General features: G+C 42.6%; 1 protein-coding gene across 9 annotated transcripts in view; it reads left to right on the plus strand.

Moving 5' to 3' along the window:
- Positions 1-23,827, plus strand: part of DLG2 (discs large MAGUK scaffold protein 2) — a 1,398,326-nt gene that overhangs the window by 600,820 nt on the left and 773,679 nt on the right. The window contains exon 1 of one of the 9 annotated variants that reach the window (XM_061628934.1): positions 5,487-5,882. The exons of the other annotated variants lie outside the window; for them this stretch is intronic. Coding sequence (XP_061484918.1) covers positions 5,781-5,882 — 102 coding nt within the window. The 5' untranslated portion in view covers positions 5,487-5,780. Of the gene's footprint in view, positions 1-5,486; positions 5,883-23,827 lie in introns of those variants that run through there. 9 annotated transcript variants of the gene reach the window in all.

Here is a 23,827-nt window from a genome sequence, read left to right on the forward strand (position 1 = left end):
ATTACTGTAATGCACTATATGTGGGGCTGCTCTTGAGGTTGGTCTGGAAGCTGCAGCTGGTGCAAAATGCAGCGGCATGACTGCTCACTGGGGCAGAGTATTGCCAAAATGTCACCCTGTTGCTGAAAGAATTGCACTGGCAATTAGCTACTGGGCTAAGTTCAAGATTCTGGTTTTGATGTACAAAGCCCTATACAGCTTGGGACCAGGATACCTGAAAGATGAGCGTATATACCCAGCCGATCACTGCGTTGTGCAGGCGAGGGCCTCCTGCAGATACCATCTTATCAGGAGGTCTGTTCCGCACAACAGGAAGTAGACCGTTAGTGTGGTGGCACCTACACTTTGGAATTCTCTTCCCTTAAATATTAGGCAGGCACCATCTCTGTTATCTTTTAAGTGCCTACTGAAGACCTTCCTTTTTCAACAAGCCTCTTAATTTGAGACCTTATCCCAGTCTGCACTCTTGGAATTGCTATTTAAGAGGTTTTTAAAACTTTTAAAAATATGTTTTTAAAGATGTATGGTGTAATGGTTAGAGTTTTGGACTATGACCTGGGAGACCAGGGTTCAAATCCCCATACGGCCATGAAGCTCACTGAGTGACCTTGGACCAGTCACTGCCTCTCAGCCTCAGAGGAAGGCAATGGTAAACCCCCTCTGAATACCGCTTACCATGAAAACCCTATTCGTAGGGTCGCCATAAGTCGGGATCGATTTGAAAGCAGTCCATTCCCATTTTGTCTTAATATGTTTTTAAAGATGTTTTGTTTTAATATATTTTAATGTCTGTTTTTATATTTTATAGTGTTTTTAGTGTTTTTGTTTGCTGCCCTGGACTCCTATGGGGAGGAAGGGCAGGATATAATAATAATAATAATAATAATAATAATAATAATAATAATAATAATAATAATAATAATAATAATAATAATAGCTTCTGTTGTATGCTGCTGAAGACCCCCCCCCCTTGGCCCTGGCCTTTGGCTCTTGAAATGTGTGCATTTTAGCACCCACCCTATTACTGTGATTGTAATTTGTTTTAAAATGTTTTTAATGTTGTATTTTAAATGGTTGTGCCCCACCCTGGGACGTTAGAGTGATGGGCAGTCAATACATCATCATCATTATCACCACCAGATTGCAACAGCTTAAGCATGATATTGTTTCATGCACTTTAACAGATGTTGTAATGTCTGCTTTCAGTCATTCCTATATCAAATGGTGCTCTCACTTAAAAGCCTCTTCTTCTTTAGAAACCCTTTCCCCATTGATATCTCCTAATAGAGGGGTAAATTACAATGATTAACCAGAAGAAATGTTAAAATAGGGACTCTGCCTTTAGCAAGCTATAAAACAGACACCTTTAAATGGCAAAAATGGTCTGTTTAAGTTGCCACAAACCTCTGCTGGTTTTGCAACAAGTTACACAACTAACCCTCTGGAGACCTTTAAAAGAAATAACTTGTAGAACAACCACCTAATACATGATGGGTGGGTCTGGCATTTATTGATTTGCTTCCTTGTGGCTAGCTGATGATTTGTTAATTTGTTTGCTTGCTTAGGGTATTTATATTAGGGTTGCCAGGTTCAATCCCTGAGACTGATCCTGTATCTTTAGGAGAGGAGAAAGTCAGCCAAGTGCAGGTGTTCTTGCAACCCTGTAATGGGCAGAGCTTGGAAGATTACTTTTAAAAAGTAATAAATTACAGTTACAGTTACATGGCCAAAAAAAGCAGTAATTACAGTTACAATTACAATTGCTCTGAAAGTAACTGATTACTTTACTTTTCCTCCAAAGTAATCACTACAATTACATTTCAGTTACTTAAAAAAAACACCTACAAGGTGCTGGCCTTGGCTGCTGCACATCTAAGTAGCCTAAAACAACATTAAAAATAAACACACACATACAGAGGTAGTAGAATAATTCTTTTTATTCATAAGATAGCAATGGTGGTCTCTCCGCTGGTAAGGGTGGTGGGGAGGGAGGCTGAGGCCACTACTCAGATCTTTGCATGCCAAACCAAGTGCAACCCCCCCCCCCCCAGCCAGCAAGCATAATCTCTCTCACTTAACCACCTCCCAGACTCTGCTCTGCCACCAACTAAGGGACACTCACTCAAGCAAACATTTTCCCCTGAGATGCAAAAAAGTTAAAATACTCCAAATGCAGCACAGTAGCCAGAAAAGGTGATGGAGGCCACTTTGTGTGCCAAGTGCAAATACAGTATTCTCTCTCTCTCTCTCTCTCTCTCTCTCTCTCTCTCTCTCTCTCTCTCTCTCTCACACACACACACACACACACACACGTTGTCATATTTCACCTCCACAGTTCTTTATCTCCATTCTGCTGCTGCCTCCTTCTCCTCCTTTATCCTTGTTCTTGACCTCCTGATCCTTTTTCCCTCCACTCCATTCTTCACCACCACTATCCATTTTTTAAAATAATTGTTTTCTCCACTCCACCCCGTCTCACTCTCCTCCTCCTCCCCATCCACATAGCATGAGGAAAGAGTGACACTGCACAGAAGCCCAGTTTGAGGCACATGATTTTCATCCACAAATCAGAGGAGCAGAAGACTTCCCCTGCTCCCCCCCAAAGTAATGCCCAAAAGTAATTCTGGAAATGTTACAATTACTCCACAAAAGTAGTAAAATTACTCCTAGTTCTATTACAATCGGAATGTAAAGGAATTACCCACTTGTTACTCAAAAAAGTAATTCGTTACAAGTAATTCGTTACTTGTAACTAGTTACTTCCAAGCTCTGGTAATGGGAAAAACCACAAAGTGTAATTCTCCCCCCTGCACAACATTTAAAGATGCAGATGACCTCTTGGTTGCCAGGCCCGGCCTCCAAGAGGTCTTCTGTATCTTTAAAAGCTGTGCGGGGGGGGGGGGGGAGAATTCCACTTTGTGGTTTTTCTCATTATAGGGTTGCAAGAATACCTGCACTTGGCTGACTTTCTCTTCTCCTAAAGATACAGGATCAGTCTCAGGGATTGAACCTGGCAACCCTATTACCAAAGAATCTAAGCAGCATACATAACAATTGCAAAAAAAACATACAATGGGTAAAATCAATTAAAATTAATCATAACAACTTTCTTTAAATGCCTGCTGAAAAAGAAAGGTCTTTGTCATGTGCCTGAAGTTCAGTGGGGCGGGGAGGGGGTCTGTCAACTCTCCACTGGGAGGCAGTTGCATAGAATTGGGCCCCTAATGCTGAACGCACGCCTTCTGGTCAATACCAGCTGTGTGTCTGAGCCATGGAGGGCCTCTAACAGAGACTCCTCCAAAGATCTCAGTGATGAACAAGCAGGGATATAAGGAGCCAGGTGGTCCTTAAAGTATCCTAGACCCATGTTGTAAAGGGCCTTGCAAATTCATACAAGAATCTTGAACTTGGCCTGGTAACATATGGCCAGTATTGTAGTGGCAAATGCAGCAGCGCAGGGTCCCATCATGATAGAGCCACCTTTTTTGTTGCTGGGATGAGAATGAGATCCTTGTTAATGCCTCCGCCCACAACAACAGACATCTCTAGGAGCCAATCAGCATGAAAGGAGGGGGGTAGTGTAAGCTACTGAAAGCAGTCTTCTCATTAGCTGACTCACCTCCTTTCACTCTGATCAGCTCCAATCAACAGGAAAGGACAAGGAAGCGTGTTAGAAGACTCTTCTCAGTGACTAACACACTCCCCTTTCATGCTGGTTGGCTTGTAGGATGCTGGAGAAATAGGAACCCAGCTGAGACCCTGCTCTCAAAAAAGTGAGGGGTCTAAGACCACCTGAGACCCTGGATCACTCCACCCCTGCATATGGCCAGTTAGTGCAAGCTTTTAAGCACTGGTGTAATGTGCTGGTGGTAGTCTGTCCCCACCAGCAGTTTAACTGGAGCATTATCATGATAATGATAATACATAAGGTGTGACCCTATACGTATCTACTCAGTCATAACCTCCACTGAGCTCAGTGAGACTCATTCCCAGATAGGCAGGCATAGAATTTCAGCCCTAATGTTCACATAGGGTTTTCCCCCCCAGATCTGTTCCTTCGCATGATCTTTGTCGAACTCCCTGTAATCATCCTGCGAAGGAGTCCATATCACAAGTGGAGGAGGACTGAGGCTGGCAGATAAATGACTTGTACATAGGAATGCCTAATGAGTTCATGGAAGAGGTGAATTTGTGGCACCGCTCACTCTCTTAGGTCGCTTTCAGTCGATGTGTGATAGATCTTTCATTCTAATTTATTTGCACAAGGTTTGCAGGGAGCTTAGACAACATCAGCTTTTTATTGAGCATTCAGTCAGATTTGTTTGTGGGGAGATTTTGTGACGTTGCATGAGAGCCAGTGTGGTGTAGTGGTTAAGGTGTTGGAATAAGACCTGGGAGACCAGGGTTTGAATCCCCACCCAGCCATGGAGCTCACTGGGGGCCACTCACTGCCTCTCAGCCTCAGAGGAAGGCAATGGTAAACCCCCTCTGAATACTGCTTACTATGAAAATCCTATTCATAGGGTCGCCATAAGCTGGAATCGACTTGAAGGCAGTCCATTTCCATTTCCATCAAGCAATTGTTTCCACTCTATTTTCCTGTCATTTTCCTTATAGCAAAAACTCTGATTTGGGGGTGTGGAGAGGAGGCAGGTTTGTAACATGAGAGTGCCAAATCAACTTGAATTTGCCGGAATGTGATGGAAGCCCACCTGAAAATAGTGACAGTCTGGAAGCATCTTTAAGTGCAATGCCCCTTGCTAATCGGCATACTTTCCTGCAAATGAGCAGCATGTGGGGGTAAAAGATCAGTCTATACCCATTCATAAATGACAACAACATGCTGTAACTGATGAGCTACAATGGCTCAATTACTTATTGCGCCTGAGACATAATTAACAGAGCTGTGTCCAACCTTCTGACTGGTAACCTTCTGGGGTAACTTGGCATATTCTCTTGCAGACTACCAGCTCATTTATTTATAAATTGGTGCCTTGAGAATCTCTCTTCCCCGCCCCCAAGTATGTGGTAAAGATTCTCTGAATTTTACTTGCAACTGTCTGTACCTCTTCTTACCCTCCTTGCAAATTCAGTATTGGTTTGTTTCGAGCAGAGACTCATCATTCAGACCAAAAGGAGGCTGTTGCTTTTTCAGAGTTCCACCAGGCTGATCTTCTCTTTTTTTCCCCTTTCTTTCTTCCTTTTTTTTTTTGGTATCGGTGCTAGGAAACCTGGGACAATTTTTTTTAAAGAATCTGTTTTGGTAACGTGCTGAAGGCTTCCGAAGCAAGCTTCATAGCAAGTGACTATGTATTGCAGCAAGCCACTGGCTTTTTACCAAATCGGGAGCTGCAGTATTTTTCTTCCGATAGCATAATTTTCAGCCCACTTGAGCTAGCATGACAATCTTATGTGATTATTACGAGTAGGCGTTAGCATCCTTTTACATGCTAATGCGCTCGCACCTGCTACTCCACCTTCATTTCCATTTTTTGTTCAATGTGAAGGGGGGGAGACTTTTTTTGTATTAATTCCCCCAGTGGCAGGGGGAAACCCTAACACTTCATGACTGATGCTGCAGCGTTGATTCATCTACGAGGAAGGAGATGGTTGAATTGGAGGCACAGGTGGTGAAGAGACTAGGACGCCTTCTGACCAGCGAGAGAGAGAGAGGGAGAGGAAGAAAATCTGTTGAGCTGAATATGTTGCTCTTCCATGTGCAGGGTTAGCTGCTTGTTTTTGTTCCTCTGGCTGTCTGCTTCCACTGCAGCCCTCAAGGAATGTGCCGTATTGTTAACTATTCCAACAGTGTTACACCAATGATTTGCCACTGCAAAGTTGCCTGCACCAACAACACTTTGTCGTTGATGTTTGGATGCAAGGTAGGGTCTGTTTGATGGGCTCCTGTATCTCTCTGTACTGGTGTTGCTTAAGTGGGCTATTTTTCAATAGCAATTACAGATGGGGTTTTTTGGTTAGTGCTCAGAGAGTGCTTTATAGATGTGTCTGTGCGAGGGAGAGCTTTTTGGTATCTGTGCAAGTACGGCTGTTCTTAGAAATAAACCCATATAAGAAAAAAAAAAAAACCCAGCCCTTATTGTCCGGAATAGTACAGACTGAGATCTATATGGATTCTGTATCATTTTCTCTTGGACGTGGCTGCATACGTGATTAAGAAAGTGAAGGTAGCTTCATTAGTGCACTGCTATTTCTGTGCTTTGAGTTTGACATCGATGCTTGTGCTCCTAAAAAAAACCCCTGAAGTAGCAGGAATGGACCTACGTGTCTGTCCTGATTAATCGTTCTTGCTTGTAATTAGACCAGAGATGCCAGAGAGTGCAATCTTGCTTTTTTAAAACACACACACACAACCAAATTAGTAGAATAAGTTTATACAGGATCCCTAAAAAGTCTGCAAAAGATGGAGGGGAAATGGCATAATTTGGAATGACAGGTTGAAATTTACATGTAGATGTTCCACCTGGAGGTGACACACTTCATCCCAGATAAGATCCATCTGGGGTTTTGGAAGCAATTCTCCATGGTCAGCTGTTTTATAACAACAACAACAGTAAAATCAGTATTCTTCTTTGCTGGGATTTATTTTAGTGTTTTAGACAACATTTGGACAAGGAAGCTTTTTGTCTCCGTATCCACCTGTAACAAAACTTTCACTTAATTATAATGTGGCAGAACTTTCACTTGTTCATAATGGGGCAGAATCCTCCCTTTTCTAATTCATATAATTGGACGGGGCAGCCATCCGTCCTTCTCAACAAAACAAAGCAAAACAAAACTGTGATATATTTAAAATATAGCCATGATCAGGGAGGAAATTCAGAGTTGGAAGGAATTCAGAGCAGGCAATGGTAAAGTTTATTACAGATGCATTCATGAGATGGATGAATAAAGATGAATTGGCTCTTAATTTAGGTCAAACACATTTTCATATTTACTGTCTGTATACTTAGTGACAAACAATATGTATCCTAATGATTGAAGCAGGAACTGTAATAAGTGCTAGTGATTGTGAATTGGGTGAAGTGGGGGGAGTTGCAGATATTTTTCATTCCAGATTTAAGTACTGAACAGCCTACAGAAGTACGATCCACTTCATATTTTGAATGGAAAGAAAAACTAAACCCACTGAAAGTAGCTTAAGAAAACTTTTCATCTTGATGGTGACACCTGAGCATTTGTATAGACGGAATAACATTTGAGCATTTACATCGCTCTCCTCCTGACTATTCATAGCAGTATCTTGGAAATGGTTACAACAGCCCAGGGAGGGAGGCCACACATTATCCCTTTGCTACCAATAGGAAAACAGGTGTGGTGTTGTCTTGTTGGTAACTACCTGGTGAACGAGTGACTGAGGGTGAGATGAATTGACACAAGTTCACTTCCCCTTTCCTAAACCCTTTCAAAGAGTGTCAGACTTGTGCACTTTAAGCATAAAACCAACACTTTAAAAAAATGATAATAATTGCATCTATATCTTGCCTTTCCTCCAAGGTGCTAGAGCTAGTGGATGTGGTTCTCCCCGGTGGTGGCTGATGCCCATTGGGACTGATGTGACAGAAGGCAGGGAGGCCAATGGTAGGCAGAGCCAGAGTCAAGGGCAGGCAGAGCCAACCAATTGCAGTTTTGCCCCCGTTCTCCTCCCTGCTGAGTTCTTCATGGGCAACACTGAGACTTAGGAAGAAGTTGTCAGGCAATGCCCCCCCGGACTGGAAGTAAAAAAGCAGGGATGTGGGTGGGTGGGTTGGTTGAAGGCAGACCGAGTTTAGTGGGGAAGTGCCCGTCTGCCCTAATGGACTAGCCTCCGCTGGTTCTCCCCCTGCCCAGTTTATGTGCACAAGGAGATCACACTGCAAGGTAGGTTAAGCTGAAAGATTGTGACTGGCCCGAGATCATGCAGGGAGCTGCATGGGGACTTGAATTCAGATCTTGCCTGCAGTGACGCCGTGTGAAGGCAGGACTTTGGGAAGGGGTGTAGCCGAGAGGTAGAGCATCTGCTTTGTGTGCACAATGCCCCAGGTTCAATCTCCGGCATCTTCAGGTAAGACCACTGCCTGAAATCCTGGACAGCTGCTGCCAGACAGTGTTGACAGTACTGAGCTTGATGGACCAATGGCCTGACTCGGTATAAGGCAGCTTCCTGTGTCCCTATACATAGGAAGGGCCGTAGCTCAGCAGCAGAGCAGCTGTCAGGCATGCAGAAGGTTCCAGGTTCAATCCCTTAGGTAAGGGTGGGGAAAATCCTGACTGAAGCATTGGAGTGCCACTGCCAGTTAGGGTAGTCCACTGTCCTTCAAGCTTGGGTCCCCAGATGTCATTGGATTTGTTTATTTGTTTATATTCCGCCCTTCTTCCCAGTAGGAGCCCAGTAGGGATTACAGCTCCCATCATCCCTAGCCTTTGGCCAAGCTGACTGGGGATGATGGGAGTTGTAGTCCGACAACATCTGGGGACCCAAGATTGGAGAACACTGGAACAGTCAGTACTGAGCTAGATGGGTTAATGGTCTGACTCAAAAAGGACATCTCCCCTTCTTCCAAAATCCAGGGTCTAATTCAGTAGATACAGAAGGAGACTCCCCTCCTGGCTAATTATGTTATGAAGCAATACACATTACCATCTAAAGAGCCCTCCCTGCCCCTCATAAGACAATTTAAGATTGTGTTTATTCTGGTTATCTAAACTGCACTACCACTTTCCAGCCTTCGTTTAACACACCATGTTGGGTCAGCATTTGCACGCTGTATTTTATGTATTTTAATTTATTTTAATGTTTTTGTGATTTTACTGTTTACAATTTTATTATGTACATGTTTGATTTTATTTTTGTAAGCTGCCCTGAGTGCCCTATTATAGGGTAGAAGGGCGGGATAGAAATATTTTAAATATATAAAATAAAAGAAGCCGTGTGGCCTTATCTAACTTTCAGTAAATTTTCTGCTATTTATTGTGTTGGAACAACCATCATTTGTTTTCCACACAATGTTCCAGAAAATGAGGCTACATCATCACTCGGCGTCATTTCCAGGGACATTCCCAACCTCATTTTGAAAGCACTCGGTGGGCGTCACCCTTCCTAACTTCTTGGAGTGGCTTTTACCTTTTTAATTTTTTTAAAGTAGAAAATTGGAGTGGGAAAGTCCACAAACACCTCAGCTAGCTAATTCCTCCCCTATGGGAGTGTCTGGCTGCCACTTCCTATACTCCTAGAGGGACCGCAACACCCCCCCATCTCTCTGAAATGTCCAGAATTTGTCTGGGTCAAAATATTTGGGCCAGCCCTAAATGTTACCTAATTGGACTATTACTTCTAGGTCTTAGTTTAGCACTGTGACCAACCACAGCACACTGCCTCTCAAGCAGTGTAGCTGAGCTCACCATCTTACCTTATTTCCAGCAAGGTTTCTATTCATAAAATCACAGGATCATAGAGTTGGAAGGGGCCTGTAAGGCCATCGAGTCCAGCCCCCTGCTCAATCTGGGAATCCAAGTTAAAGCATCCCCGACAGGTGGCTCTCCAGCTGCCTCTTGAAGGCCAGTGTCTCCAGACTGGAGCTCTGTTAATGCCACAGAAGCAGTGATCATTCTCATTTCACAAGACCAATTAATAGGTCAGGCTATGAAACCTATACATCTGCTCCTGAATATTAAAAATAAACAAACGATTAGTCATTGAAAAAGTAAAAGGAAATCAGTCTAGAAAAAAAAAACAGGCTAGGGTCTTGGGGTGCTGGTATCCAATTTGTATTACCTGCCTGGAAGTGTGATTCTTCCTTTTTTAAAGAGTAGATGATAGCTTTTGATGCATTTTGGTGCTCTCCTGTTTTTTTTAATTGTGACTAAGCAAGAGATGGAAATGAATGCACTTAAAAAGTTGTATCTGTATGTTTCTAGGGTTGCAGGCTCTTGCTGTGAAGAGTCAACTTGGTCTGGATTTGGGGGATAGCATGTGATGAATGAAATGCCCCTGTTTGGGAGCAGGAGATCTCTGCCCCTTGAACCTCGAAAAGTGGATAGAGAGAAGTCCCCCCCCCTATAATAACAGTAGAATGTGTGGACATCCAATGAAGCTGAATGATGGAAGAATCAGGATCAGGAAAGACAAAAGAGAAGTACTTCATCATGCAGCACATAGTTAAACTATGCTATTCACTCCCACATGAGGCAGTGATGGCCACCAACTTAGAAGGCTTTAAAAGGATTAGACAAATCCATGGAGGATAAGGCTATCAGTGGCTTCTAGCCACAATGGCTATGCTCTGCCGACACTGTCGGAGGGAGTATACTTCTGAATGCCAGTTGCTGGAATCTGCAGGAAGGGAGAATGCTTTTGTGCTCAGGTCCTGCTTTTTGGCTCCCTATAATCATCTGGTTGCAAATGTGAGAACAGGATGCTGGACTAGATAAGCCATTTGGCCTGATCCAGCAGGCTCTTCTTATGTTCTTTTGTTGGAGGATGGTTTTACCCATCTAGTCCAGGGATGGGGAACCTGTGGCCCTCCAAATGTCATTGGACTCCCAACTCCCCAGACAGCATGGCTAAATGTTGGGGATGATGGAGTTGTACTCCAACAATATCTGGAGGACCACAAGTTCCCCTTCCCTAGTCCTTCATTTTCACCTGCCTTGACCTCCCCTGCAGTCTCCAAAAGTTGGATGGGAAATCTTCTCCTCCCTTCCTCTACCTTGATCATCACGAAAGGAAGCTGCCATTGTTGCATTACCTTGAAGGACAGGAAGCCCATGGTCTTGAAAGACCTCTAGGGCCAAGTCCTACCTAGAATCTCCATCTTTGAGTGGGGTGTAGGTTTGAACACCATGGTAATTCATGTCAATTGTGTGTCATTTCTTCTCTTGCAAGAGCCAGAGCCAGTTTCTTGGTGATCTTGCCACCTGCTTCATTGTTTCTCTCTAGGGATGGGAAGAAATTTGATTTAGTTCACATTTAAAGCTGAATTTATCAAATTTATTTATTTATTGCATTTGTATACCGCCCCATAGCTGAAGCTCTCTGGGCAGTTTAAAACAATTAAAAACATTAAAAACAAATTTGCAGTTTCTGAAGCAATATGAGAACCAAAACACAGCAAGCCTTTGCAATTTGCATGTATCCGAATTTTGCAATGCAATTCTCCAACCAATGTTTGCAAAAATGCATACAGAGAAAAATGTGCATAAAAATGAATATATTAGTGAAAATAACATACAAAAATGAACTCTGTTAGGAGAAATTGCTTGCAAAAATGTGTACATTAGTCAAAACCATATAAAATGTGTTTATTAGGAGAATTCACACTTAATGCTGGTGAATTTTCATAAGTTTTTTTTTAAAAAAAACTGCAAATTGCTGCAGAATGTGGGGAGCCAAATTTAAGATTGGAAAAATGAGAATTTGAAAGAAATGGAATTGATAGTTTTTATTATTGTTGTTTAGTTTAAAATTTATATCTCCCCCTTCCTCCCAGCAGGAGCCCAGGGCGGCATCCTTCCCTCTCTAATTCTCACACACACTCCTGCATAACTGCAATCATACAAATAATTTTCTAGCTTACAATTTTGGTAGTTTGTTTGTTTGTTTATTTAGTTAGTTAATGAACAACACCCCCTATACACACTTTCTCAAATAAGCTCACTGTGACATACATAATTATATTTCCTTCCTTATCTTACCCTCACAACAAACTTGTGAGGTAGGGTTAGGATGGCAGCTGGTCTTTGGTCAAAGACTGCCTAGAGAGCTGCGTGGCTGAGTGATTGAACTAGGGTCTCTTTGATACTAACCAGACACTAATCACTGCACTACGCTGGCCCTCATTTTAGGAACTTCTTTGTTGTAATTTGGGCTTCAGTGACATGCTTGTCTTATAAACCTCTTATAGTCTGCTTTGGTTCATGTACACAGACAGCTGAGGTTGCTCATTGGGGCATGTTCTTATAAAAGTGTTCAAATATATTTCAAGGCAAGAAAGGTGTGTGTGTGTGTGTGTGTGTGTGTGTGTGTGTGTGTGTGTGTGAGAGAGAGAGAGAGAGAGAGAGAGAGAGAGAGAGAGAATGCTGCTGAAAACATAGCCCAGGACTAGTTCTTTCCCATGATGGAATGTTCTGGTCATTTTTTTTTTTACCTTTGTCCCTTGTGGAGTGAATAGGTCTTGTGGGTGTGGTTCTTGTACTGCTTTCTTTGGGGCATGTCTGCATACCTGTGTATTCAGAACCCGTAGATCACACAAAGCCCATGATGCAGTGTAGCTGTGAGACTTGTGTATGAAGATATCTGGGGCTTGAGTAAAGTTAAGATGGAATTTGGTGACTAAATCCAAATGGCCATCACCCATAAGGTCAACTATCACCTGTCAGCAGCCATTCCATCAGGCTGTCTCAGTGGGAGAGATGGGAAGCAGGGATCATCATATCAGCTCCATCAGACACCTCCTACCCTTGAACTGTTTCTATGCCAGTTGGTCATTATATTTGTGCCTGGGTTTGCTTTTTTCCTCTTACCTCCCTGCCCCTTTCCCTTTGTGTGTTGTGGTTTTTTCGACTGTAAGCCAGCAGGCAGGGACTGTCTTGTTTTAATTGATTGTATGTAAGCCACTCTGGGAGACCTTTTGGCTGAAGAGCTGGATACAAATACTCTAAATAAATATATTTAAAAAGTGCCCTGGGAGCTGTAGTTTTGCCATATTACTTTAAGGAAAGTTTGGACAGTTAAACTTGTAGTGTTGTTGTGGCCCATGTCATTTTTATAGATTATATATTGTTTTGAAATGTCCAAGCCCTAGTTTTCTGAGTGTATGTTCCATTTGAAAGGAAGCAATTTCTCCTGTCCCACATGTTTACTAAGATAACCCCCCACGTTCCACATGTATGATCCACAAGTTCTCCATAGAAACCAGTGCTTTCAAAAGAAACAGACTAACTTTAGTCCTTATCTTTTTTTAGAAATCCCTCTTCCAAGAAACAGTAATTTTAAATGTCAAACAATTGGTTTTCTAAATCTTACCCTGCCATGCCATGTTGTCACTTCATGAGAGGGTGGTTGGAGGTTCATCTTTGGCTTCTGGTCTTATCTCATGAAGCAGAGAGACCTGCTTATTTTTACATATGAGTCATCTCGTTTAACTCAGCTGAGACCTTAGGGCTTGTCCCTAAAGATTTCAAGCCACATTGATGCACATATCTCATGCAGGCAACTCTTGAGGTTTCCACTCTGATGTCCTCCAACATTCCCTGTCCATAATTTCATCTGTATGGGCTATTATCCTTCCTCAGCTGATGATGATGAAGATGATTAAATAGGATTGTCCCATGTATATCTTTTAAAGTTCTAGTTTTAGTATTTAAGTTATTTTCAGTTTCTCTATGGGCTAAATCTTGATGTACGCATATAGTAGGGACAATATGAGAACCAAAACACAGCCATCCTTCAAATTTCACACTTACTTAGATTTTGCAATACAGTCCACCAACCAGCCAATGTCTACAAAAATGCATATGTTAGGGGAAAGTGTGCATCAAAATGAACATATGAGTGAAAATAAAATACAAAAATGCATTATGATGAGAAATTGCCAGCAACAATGTGTACATTAGTCAAAATTGCCTACAAAAATGTGTTTTTGGGAGAAATTCACACTAAAATGCTGGAGAATTTTCATGAGGATCTTTTAAAAAAAATTATTGCAGATTGGTGCAGAAATGTGAACTGAATTTTAAGATTGGAAAAATGAGAAAGAACTGCCATTGACAGATCTTTCCATCTCTAGTATGCATGGCCTTTGGGTAGGGCGAAGTGTAATGATGTCTGGATGTGTTTTATCCGATTCTCACTGCCATTTAATTTTTATTGAAGTTACATTGTGATTTAACATACTGTAATTTTAGCCGAAATGTCATTAGTAGTGGAGGCTGAACCATTAGAGCAAATGGGGTGCCGTCCCATCAGCTTTATCCTATACTCTGGCAGCTGGCAGCTGCCAGCCTCCTTATTTACAACCAGTCTAGTGTGCGGCATTGTCTGTCAGCTTCTTCCCCCTCAGTCTCATTGTAGAAGGGAGGATGATATAGGGACAAAACTAAAATTAGGTGGCTCCACCTGTCATTGGCTCTGCCTCTGCCTGTGGTCAACCTCCTTGCCATGCCCTCTACCAGTGCAAGGGCACTAGCCACCACTGATGGTCAGTATGGTTTTCATACCTATGTGTCCCTCTCCTTCAGACAAAGAGTAGGTTATAAGTATTTATAATACATAAACAATTGCTTTACATCTTTGCATGCAGATGGCTCCAGGTTTAATTCCTGACATGCCAGGGCTGGATTGAGAGAGGCTGAAACCCTGCAGAGCCTTTGCCAATCAGGGTTGACAATACTGAACGAGATGGGCCAATGCTGTGGCTTGGAATATGGCAGGATCCTATGATCCTAAAACCCTCCCCCTCCCCCCCCAAATCGGGTCAATCTGTAATTTTTGGGAGGGGTTTCATTTTTTGTTTTTTTTTGCCAGAGCCGTTGTGCACAAGTGAGGCTAAAAGAAAAGAAAAAACCCTGAGTTGTTAAATTTATCAGTGTCACTATCTTGGGGTGTCTGTGTCTGGACTTGTGCAAATGAGCACAGATTTTTGTGACTATACGCTGCCTTTGACAAGGGGAGCTGGGTGAAAATGGGCAATACTTGACATGCACACATAATAGGTCCCATCTGCACTGTACATATAAAACAGTATCATGCCACTTGAAACAGTCATGGCTTCCCCCAAAGAATCCTGGGAAATGCAGTTTGTTAAGGATGCTGAAAGATGTTAAGGGACCCTTATTCCCCTCACAGAGTTACAATTCCCTGAGTGGTTCCATAGCCGATCCCTCTTCCCAGGGAACTCTGGGAATGGTAGCTCTGCGAGGAGAATGGGGGTCTTTCCTAACAACTCAGCACCCTTAGCACACTACAGTTCCCAGGATTTTTTTTGGGGGGGGAGCCACAACTGTTTAAAGTAGTATGATACTGCCTTAAATATATAGTGCAAATGGGACCATAATGTTTTTTTTTAAGGTTTCATATGGAACTCTTTCCCTGTTGAGGTGTGTCTAGTCTTACCTCTTTGTAGGTTCAAGTGGTTGGACAAGGCACAACTTTGGGGGGAGGGGAGAGACTACCTAGGGAGGTAGTGCGCTCTTTAACACTGGAGGCATTCCAGAGGCAGCTGGACAGCCCCGTTGGGTATGCTTTAATTTGGATTCTTGCACTGAGCAGGGGGTTGGACTCAGTGGCCTTATAGGCCCCTTCCAGCTCTACTATTCTATGATTCCATGATTGCTGCTGCTATTAGTAATTGTCACTCAGTAATTTGCTGTTGTGCATTTTTTAATAGACGGTGTTATTTTTATGGCTTTTATGTATTCTCCATTACTCATTTTTATTGGAAACTACCCTGGGACCTGTGTAAAGCGTGATATACAAATCATATTAATATTTATTTATGCATAAATAAAACCATGTTTTTCAGATTCTGACTCCTTGGGGATGTCAATGATCAAGCTCCTCTTGGCATCCCTTCACTGGCTGCAGCCATTCCCTTGGCTATGCTCCATGCGTCACATAAAGTGAGATAGCTAGGCCACTGTGGTCCGGGCATGCGTAACCTCAAGACTGCACTGCTGCAGTGCATTCTCAGTGGAGCTCCCCTCAAGGGGCTTAACCCAGAAGCTGCAGCTGGTGCAGAATGCAACCGCTAGGTTGTTGACTGGGGCATCCCCTCGACACCATATAACAACTCTGCCGAGGGAGCTGCACTACCTGCCAAAGTGTTACTGGGTACAGTTCAAGCTTTTTCTTTTTGCATTTAAAGCCTTAAACAACTTGGGACTAGGTTCCCTAAGGGACTGCTTTGCCCCTTATATCTTGCCCCAGTATCTGTTTCTCAGATGAGGCACTGCTAAGAGTACCATATACCCCAGAGGTGTGTATCTTTTTTACTGGAAACCAGGCTTTTAGAGTAGCCACTCCAGCCCTCTGGAATTGGTTACCTGCTGGAATTAAACAAGCACTTAGCATCTTGATAATCAGGTGGCTGCTAAAGAAGTTTTTGTGCAAGAAGGCTTTTCCTGAAGTGTGACTCAGCCATTTTATGGAATAGTAACTGTACAATTTTAGAAATGGTTTATTGTTTTTTTTACTCTATCTTTTGGATTTTATCTTCTCGTACATTGCTTCGGTAGCATTTGGCTTTGAAATGGTTTGCAAAATAATAACTAACTTCTGGCTCAGGCTAAACTGGAACTGAGGCTAAGCTGAAATGGCTGATACAAGACAATTATATATGCTATATTCACAAACCTTGAATCTCAGCACTGCTATATGGCAATCATGAAGTTTAAATAACTTATGACTAAGAAGCTTTTCAAAATGGGTATGTGCGGACTGGCCTCCCATCGAGATTGTTCAGCTGTGAAGATTGGAGTTTGTTTGAGTCTCTGAACAATATCAACTTTGAGCTAGTTATGGAATTGTGGCATTAATGGTGTCCTATGAAGTGCATCAATTTTAACAGGAAGTCAAATATCGAATGTGACCACCTGCAGCATTTTAGGGGATATTGTTAGGACTTGAAACATTACTTCATGGAATGACGGGCTGTGTTGCATGTATTTCTGGCTTGTTTTGCATAACAACCACAAATATACTGGGCTTATATCTATAATTAAATACATGGGGGGTGGATTTATGCCTGGAAGTGAAGGTGTCTGTCTTCTTTTTTATTGTATTCTTAAACTGAGGAAATGTCTGTTTGGAACCTCTATATACAGTGTGCCACTGTACAGCAGTAGTTGAAAACAACACTGGGGAAAAACACTTCCTGCTATGACCTGCTTCTCAGAAGCATCTAGGTGGCCGCTGTGGAATGCAGGATGCTGGAATAGATGGACCTTTGGTCTCACCCAGCAGGAGCCTTGTCCATCCAGAAATTCTCCCAAAGTAAAGGTGTTGGACTACGATCTGGGAGACCAGGGTTTGAATCCCCACACAGCCATGACGCTCACTGGGTGACCTCAGGCCAGTCACTGCCTCTCAGCCTCAGAGAGAGGCAATGGTAAACCCTCTCTGAATACCGCTTACCATGAAAACCCTATTCGTAGGGTCACCATAAGTCAGAAGCGACTTGAAGGCATTACATTTCCATTTCAACTTTTGAACTGCAGTTACTTCAGTTCTAGGAAGTAGTGACAAAGATGGAGTTGATGGTTGCAAAATAAGATGGTGTTCTTCCAGATGTCCTGGGTACCTGTGTAATGTTGTGTACCACAGAGAAATGAACATATCTGTCTTTTTCTGCAAGTCTCTATAATATATACTGAACCATTGTTTGATTTGTTTATTGGTAGGCATTTATAGCCTGTCATCTTGTGTTCCTAGGGTGGGTTACATATAACTAAATCCAATTAAACCAGGTGTGGGGAATCTTTTGGCCCCTTGAGATTACTGGACTACAACTCCCATCATGCCTGACCAGTGGCCATTCTTGCTGGGGCTGATGGGAGTTGTGGTTCAGCAACATCTGGAAGGCCAAAGGTTCCCCACCTTTGAATTAAGCCATCTTATATCTTCTACCCTTCACCCCAAAGGTGCATCTTGACCAAACATCTAACCATTTACAACAACTAGGTCAGATGCATCTTAGAAGAGAGGGCATTCCACAATCTGGGGGCCACCACAGAAAATACTCTCTAGTGTACTGCAGCCCCATGAACTTCAGATGATTCATATGGCAAATATTTGATGACAGATTGATGAATTTGTGTCTAATTGCAGAAGTGCAACTTGCTAGGGACTTTGGAAATGTTTCTCCTATTGCTACACCATGTTCATAAGGGGTGGGATAGAAATTCAGTTTGCATTTTCTTCCTCTCTCATAACACTTGAGCATCCAAAGAAGCAGAATGCTAGAAGCTTTAGGGCAGACAAAAGGAAGCACGTCTTCACACAGTGCATGGTTCAAACTATGGAATCCGGTCCCACAAAAAGCCACCAACTTGGATGGCTTTAAAAGAGAATTAAACATATTCATGGAGGATATGGCTATCAATGGCTACTAGCCACAATGGTTATGTTCTCTACTTGAAAGATCATCTTACCCCTTTTATATCCAGTCAATCACTGTGCTATGCAGGTGAGGGCCTCCTACAGATACCATCTTATCAGGAGGTCTGTCTGCACAACATAGGAAATGGACCTTTAGTGTAGTGGCACCTACCTGTTGGAATTCCCTCCCCTTAAATATTAGACAGGCACCTCTTTTTGGCACCTATTGAAGACCTTCCTCTTTCAACAAGCCTTTTAAGTAGAGACCTTATCTCAGCCTGCATCTGTGTTGGAATTACTTTTTAAGATGTTGTTAAACTTTTTTTAAAAGATGTTTTCAACAATGTTTTGTTTTAATATGTTTTTAAAGTCTGTTTTTAAGATGTTTTAGAGTGTTTTTAGTGTTTTTGTTTGCTGCCCTGGGCTCCTTCTGGGAGGAAAGGCAGGATATAAATTTAATAAATAGTAATACTTCCACTGTGTGAGACAACATGCATATGAATGTCTGTTGCTGGGAAAAACAAGTGCAGAGAGAGGGCTCTTGTGCTCAGGTCCTGCTGCAGGTTACCTGTAAGACATCTGATTGGCCACTGTGAGAACGGGGTGCTGGACAAGTTGGGCCACTGGACTAATCCAACAGGGTTCTAATGTCTTATAAAGGAAGGTATATGCTTACTGATAAATGCTTGGCTAGTTTATGAGCTTTAGAAAGCAAAATTATGAGCCCTGCCTCCTTCCAGGCTGGTGTTGTGTAGCCGTTTCATCAGATACCCTTGGGCATTCAATTAAATGTAGTCTAAATTAAAAGTTTTAGACTTGCCTTATGAATGAAAGGTTGGTCCAGAAGCTGCAGCTGGTGCAAAATGCTACCGGGCCAAGTTCAAGGTTCTAGTTTTGGTGTACAAAGCCCTATACAGCTCGGGACCAGGATACCCGAAAGACCGTCTTACCCCTTATATACCCAGTCGATCACTGCACTCTGCAGGTGAGGGCCTCCTGCAGATACCATCTTATTAGGAGGTTTGCTCTGCACAATATAGGAAATGGACCTTTAGTGTGGCTTCACCTACCCTGTGGAATTCCCTCCCCTTGAATATTAGGCAGGCGCCATCTCTGCTATCTTTTTGGTGCCTTTTGAAGACTTTCCTCTTTCAACAAGACTTTTAAGTTCAGACCTATCCCAGTCTGTGTCTGGGTTAGAATTGCTTCTTAATATTTTTTTTTTTAAATAACCTGTTTTAACCCTTTTTAAAAAAAAGATGTTTTTAAAGCTTTTTTTAAAAATGTTTTTAACGTTGTTTTGTTTTAATGTATTTTAAGGTCTGTTTTTATGATGTTTTAAAGTGTTTTTAGTGTTTCTGTTTGCCGCCCTGGGCTCCTGCTGGGAGGAAGGGCAGGATGTAAATCAAATAATAAATAAATAAATAAGATAAAAATAAACCGGCACAAATTAATCTGACAGCCATGAATGTGAGCAGAACTGAAGCACTGTGTACACAGATGGTAAATAAGAATAAAATTGGAGAAAACAATATATATATATATATATAGTGCTGAAACAGTTGTGGCCTTGGCAGTGATAAAGGTAAGGAAGGGTGAAGGGTACTGCAGAATGCTTTGTGCTCCTCTCCCCAGCACTGCTACTCTCTGCACAAAAATGTAATCTCCTGTGGACATTTTTGGTGCTACCCCATTTCTGATACTGTGTCACAACTACAGGTATCATATGGGCTGCATGAGTGGTGCATGCACAGGACTGTTCTTATGGTGTGCTCTGGCATCACAGTCAGATGCAGCATGCTTCTGAAAACTAGTTGCCATAAGATGCGGGAGAGGAGAGTGCTCTTGCGCTCTGGTCCTGCTTGTGGGCTTCCCATGGGCATCTGGCTGGCCACTGTGAGAACAGGATGCTGGACTAGATGGGCCACTGGCGAAACCCTGAAGGCTCTTCTTATGTCCTTACGACTGGCCCAAAACATTCTGCTCCTTCAAGCAGAGCAGCAAATGGTGTCCCTTCCTTAGACCCTCCCTTAGATTAGTGTAATCTGAATTACACATTTAAAGATGTATTATATCACTTGAAACTGCCGTGGCTTCCCTCAAAGCATCATAGGAACTGTAATTGGTTAAGGGAGCTGAGAGCTGTTAGGAGACCACTATTCCCAGAGCTAAAATTCTCAGAGTTCCCTGGGAAGAGAAGATTGCTTGTTAAACCTCTCCAAGAATTGTAGCTATGTGGGGGGAATAGGGATCTCCTAACAACCCACAGTTCCCAGGATTCTTCGAGGGAAGCCATGACACTTTAACATGGTATGATACTGCTTTAAATGTCTAGTGCAGATGGGGCCCAAGTCAAGATATATAGTACTCAAGGGCAGTGGACTTATTTTGGCACTTGAGACTAGTGATAACAGAGAACTCTGACTAAAATGGGAGTGGAAATGGTTGATGTTTGCTTATTCATCCCATGTCTGAAACTGAAATCAATTTAGCAAATATGATCACTATTTGATGTTGTTTTCAGTCCACAAACAAACATACAAGATTGCAAAGTTCAGTAGTAAAGCAATCCCTGTTCTCAGACTTACAATCTAAATGATGAGACACATAAGGAAAGGGGATTGGGAGGGAGAAGGAATAAGCAAACTCAGGCACTACTTCTTAGTTAGCATCCATATAATATCAGCCATAATGGAAATGACTGAAGGAGATGAGGAACTAAGCATTGCTGGTCTTTCAGCAAAGATGATGGTGGCTGTTCATCCCTTCTCTCCATTTCTGCTGGAGCTTGATGGAGGGTACTAACCTTCTTGCAAGTGAAAACAAAAATGGAAAGTCAACATATTGGGAGAGAAATGTTCTGTTCCACCAGGGATGGGTGAGAAATTTGGTTGAGTTCAAATTTCAGCTCAAACCTACCTAATCTGCCCTTCCCAAAACAATATCTGAAATGAAGTATAGATATCCTTTGAAACTTCGCACTTCTCGAATTTTGTGATGTAGTTTGCTAACCAAATAATATATACAAAAATGTATACGTTAGGGGAAAGTGCACATAAAATGTACATATTCGTGAAAAAATATACAAATGCATGATACTGCATATACAGAAACAAATTAATTGTGAAAATGTATATCAGGCAAAATTGTATACAAAAATATGTTTATTAGGAGAAATTTGCACTAAAATGCAGATGAATATTCATAGGACTTTTTTTTAAAAAAATTACCAGTTGATGCAGAAATTTGGAGAACTGGAGACTGGGAAAATGAGATACTGTGAGAATTGATAGATCAGGAAAAACTGTTAAGAGCCATACGACAATGGAACCAATTACCTAGAGAGGTAGTGGGCTCTCCGACACTGGAGCCATTCAAGAGGCAGCTGGACAGCCATCTGTTGGGAATGCTTTGATTTGGATTCCTGCATTGCGCAGGGGGTTGGACTTGATGGCCTTATAGGCCCCTTCCAACTCTACTATTATATGCTTCTATGATCTTCCATCCCTAATCAGAGCTGACTCTCTGTTGTACCAATTTTTCTGATTGCACAGCCCTTGTTCACATAAAGGACCATTCAGAGATTTGATTCTTTCCCCCCACCCCTCAAAATATGAAACGATACAATCCAGGTTACCACCTGCTCCAGCTGCACATGTAGGCCATTCATATATTCATTGTTTGCTCTTGAAAGCAGTCAAAAAACCCTCCTGGCATCTTGGCTGCTTTTGTCCTCGGCTGCTTTCAATCATCCCTTTTCATTCCTGTTGGTGTTTTTCCTTCCTCTCGAGCTGAGAAGAGGGAGATTTTTCTACAGCTCGCTCCTTGGCTCCCTCTTGAAACTCTGCTCAAGTGTTTATCGTGACCTTTGCCAGGATGGTTTGATGACAATCTTGCACGCCCCCAGGCAGTTCTGCACAGCTGCATATGCAGCGGCTCTGTGATATCCAGACCTTCCATCCGCGACCTCATTTTTGGCACAATATAAGCCAACACAAAGTGGTGGATGGAGGATGTTTTTTTCTGGAGTTCCACTTTGGCAAAAGCTTTACACCCCCATTTCACATGGGTCGAGTATGTTCAAATGCTTTGTTTTCTTATGCTGTAGCTAGTGCGGGCAGAAATTAATAAATTCTGCTGCTAAACTTGCCAAGCCAAGAAAGAAGGAAAGGCTGTGGGATGAGCGGGCCATAGGCCAAGCACCCTCTGAGACCCCTCCCGTAAAGGCTAAGGCCACTGTTGGAGCCAGTATGCCTCTCTATATCAGTTGTCGGGGAATTGCAAGAGGGGTGAGTGCTGTTGCATTCAGGTCCTGCATGTAGACTTCCCAAAGGCATCTGCCAAGGGACTCAGGGGGTCTTAGATCCCTTATGTTTTGAGAAGCAGGGTCCCTACATCTCCATCATCCTATGAGCCAATCCATCATGACAGGGGAGTGTGCAAGCCACTGAGAAGCATCTTCTAACATGCGTCCTTTTCCTTTTCCTGCTGATTAGAGCCAATCAGAGTGAAAGGAAGTGAGTCAGCCACGGAGAAGACTCTTCCTAGTAACTAACACTCTTCCCTCTCATGCTGATGCTTCTAGGAATGTCTGTTGTTGTGGGAAAAGAATGACCAAGGATCTAATTCTCAACCCAGGAGCAAAAAAAGGGGGGAGGAGAGGGGATGTGTCTGTAACTATCATAAAGGGACCATGCACTTTTGAATTTGCCACTACACTACTGCATCTGTCTAGCCATAGTGATAACAGCATGCTGGATGAGATGGGCTTTTGGCCTGATCCAGCAGGGCTCTTCTTACATTCTTATCTCAGTAGCCCCTTCAGGTCTGTCTGTCTGTCTCTCTCTCTCTCAGCAGTGGGGAGTGGCAGCAGTGCTCTGATCAGCATCAGACAGCTGGATTATTTGGAACAGTTCCCCTAATGAATCCTGGGAAGTGTAGCTTGTTAAAGGTGCTAAGAGTTGTTAGGAGATCTCTGTTCGCCTCGCAGAGCAACAGTTCCCAGAGTGGTTTTAACAACCCATCTCTCTCCCCAGGGAATTCTGGGAATTCTCTATGTATGGATGTGAGAGTTGGACAGTGAAAAAAAGCGGATAAGAGAAAAAATCAGCTCATTTGAAATGTGGTGTTGGAGGAGAGTTCCATGGACTGCAAAAAAGACAAATAATTGGGTGTTAGAACAAATTAAACCAGAACTGTCACTAGAAGCTAAAATGATGAAACTGAGGTTATACTTTGGACACATCATGAGAAGACATGATTCACTAGGAAAGACAATAATCCTGGGAAAAAGAGTTGAAAAAGAGGAAGGCCAAACAAGAGATGGCTTGATTCCACAAAGGAAGCCACAGACCTGAACGTACAAGATCTGAACAGGGTGGTTCATGCCAGATGCTCTTGGAGGTCGCTGATTCTTAGAGTCGCCATAAGTCGTAGTCGACTTGAAGGCACAGAACAATAAGAAAACATGCACCAGACGTGGTACTGCCCTATTCTTAGCTCCGTCATAGTTTTCCGTTGTGGTTTTCAATGCTGAAGCGTCTCTGGTTTCACTTTTTATTTAATGCTCCAATCTAGGCCTGTATTGAGACTCGCCTTTTCTCTCTCTTTCTTTTAATGGGGAGGTCATTGTGCATTAAGCACACGTTGAAAAGGACAGAAAAGTGATGGCAAAGAGAGCTCAGGCAATGTACCACAGTGGTTGCGTGTGGGACTCCCCTTGCCTACACTAGAACC

Source organism: Rhineura floridana, chromosome 5, assembly GCF_030035675.1.
Source record: "Rhineura floridana isolate rRhiFlo1 chromosome 5, rRhiFlo1.hap2, whole genome shotgun sequence".
NCBI lineage: Eukaryota > Metazoa > Chordata > Lepidosauria > Squamata > Rhineuridae > Rhineura > Rhineura floridana.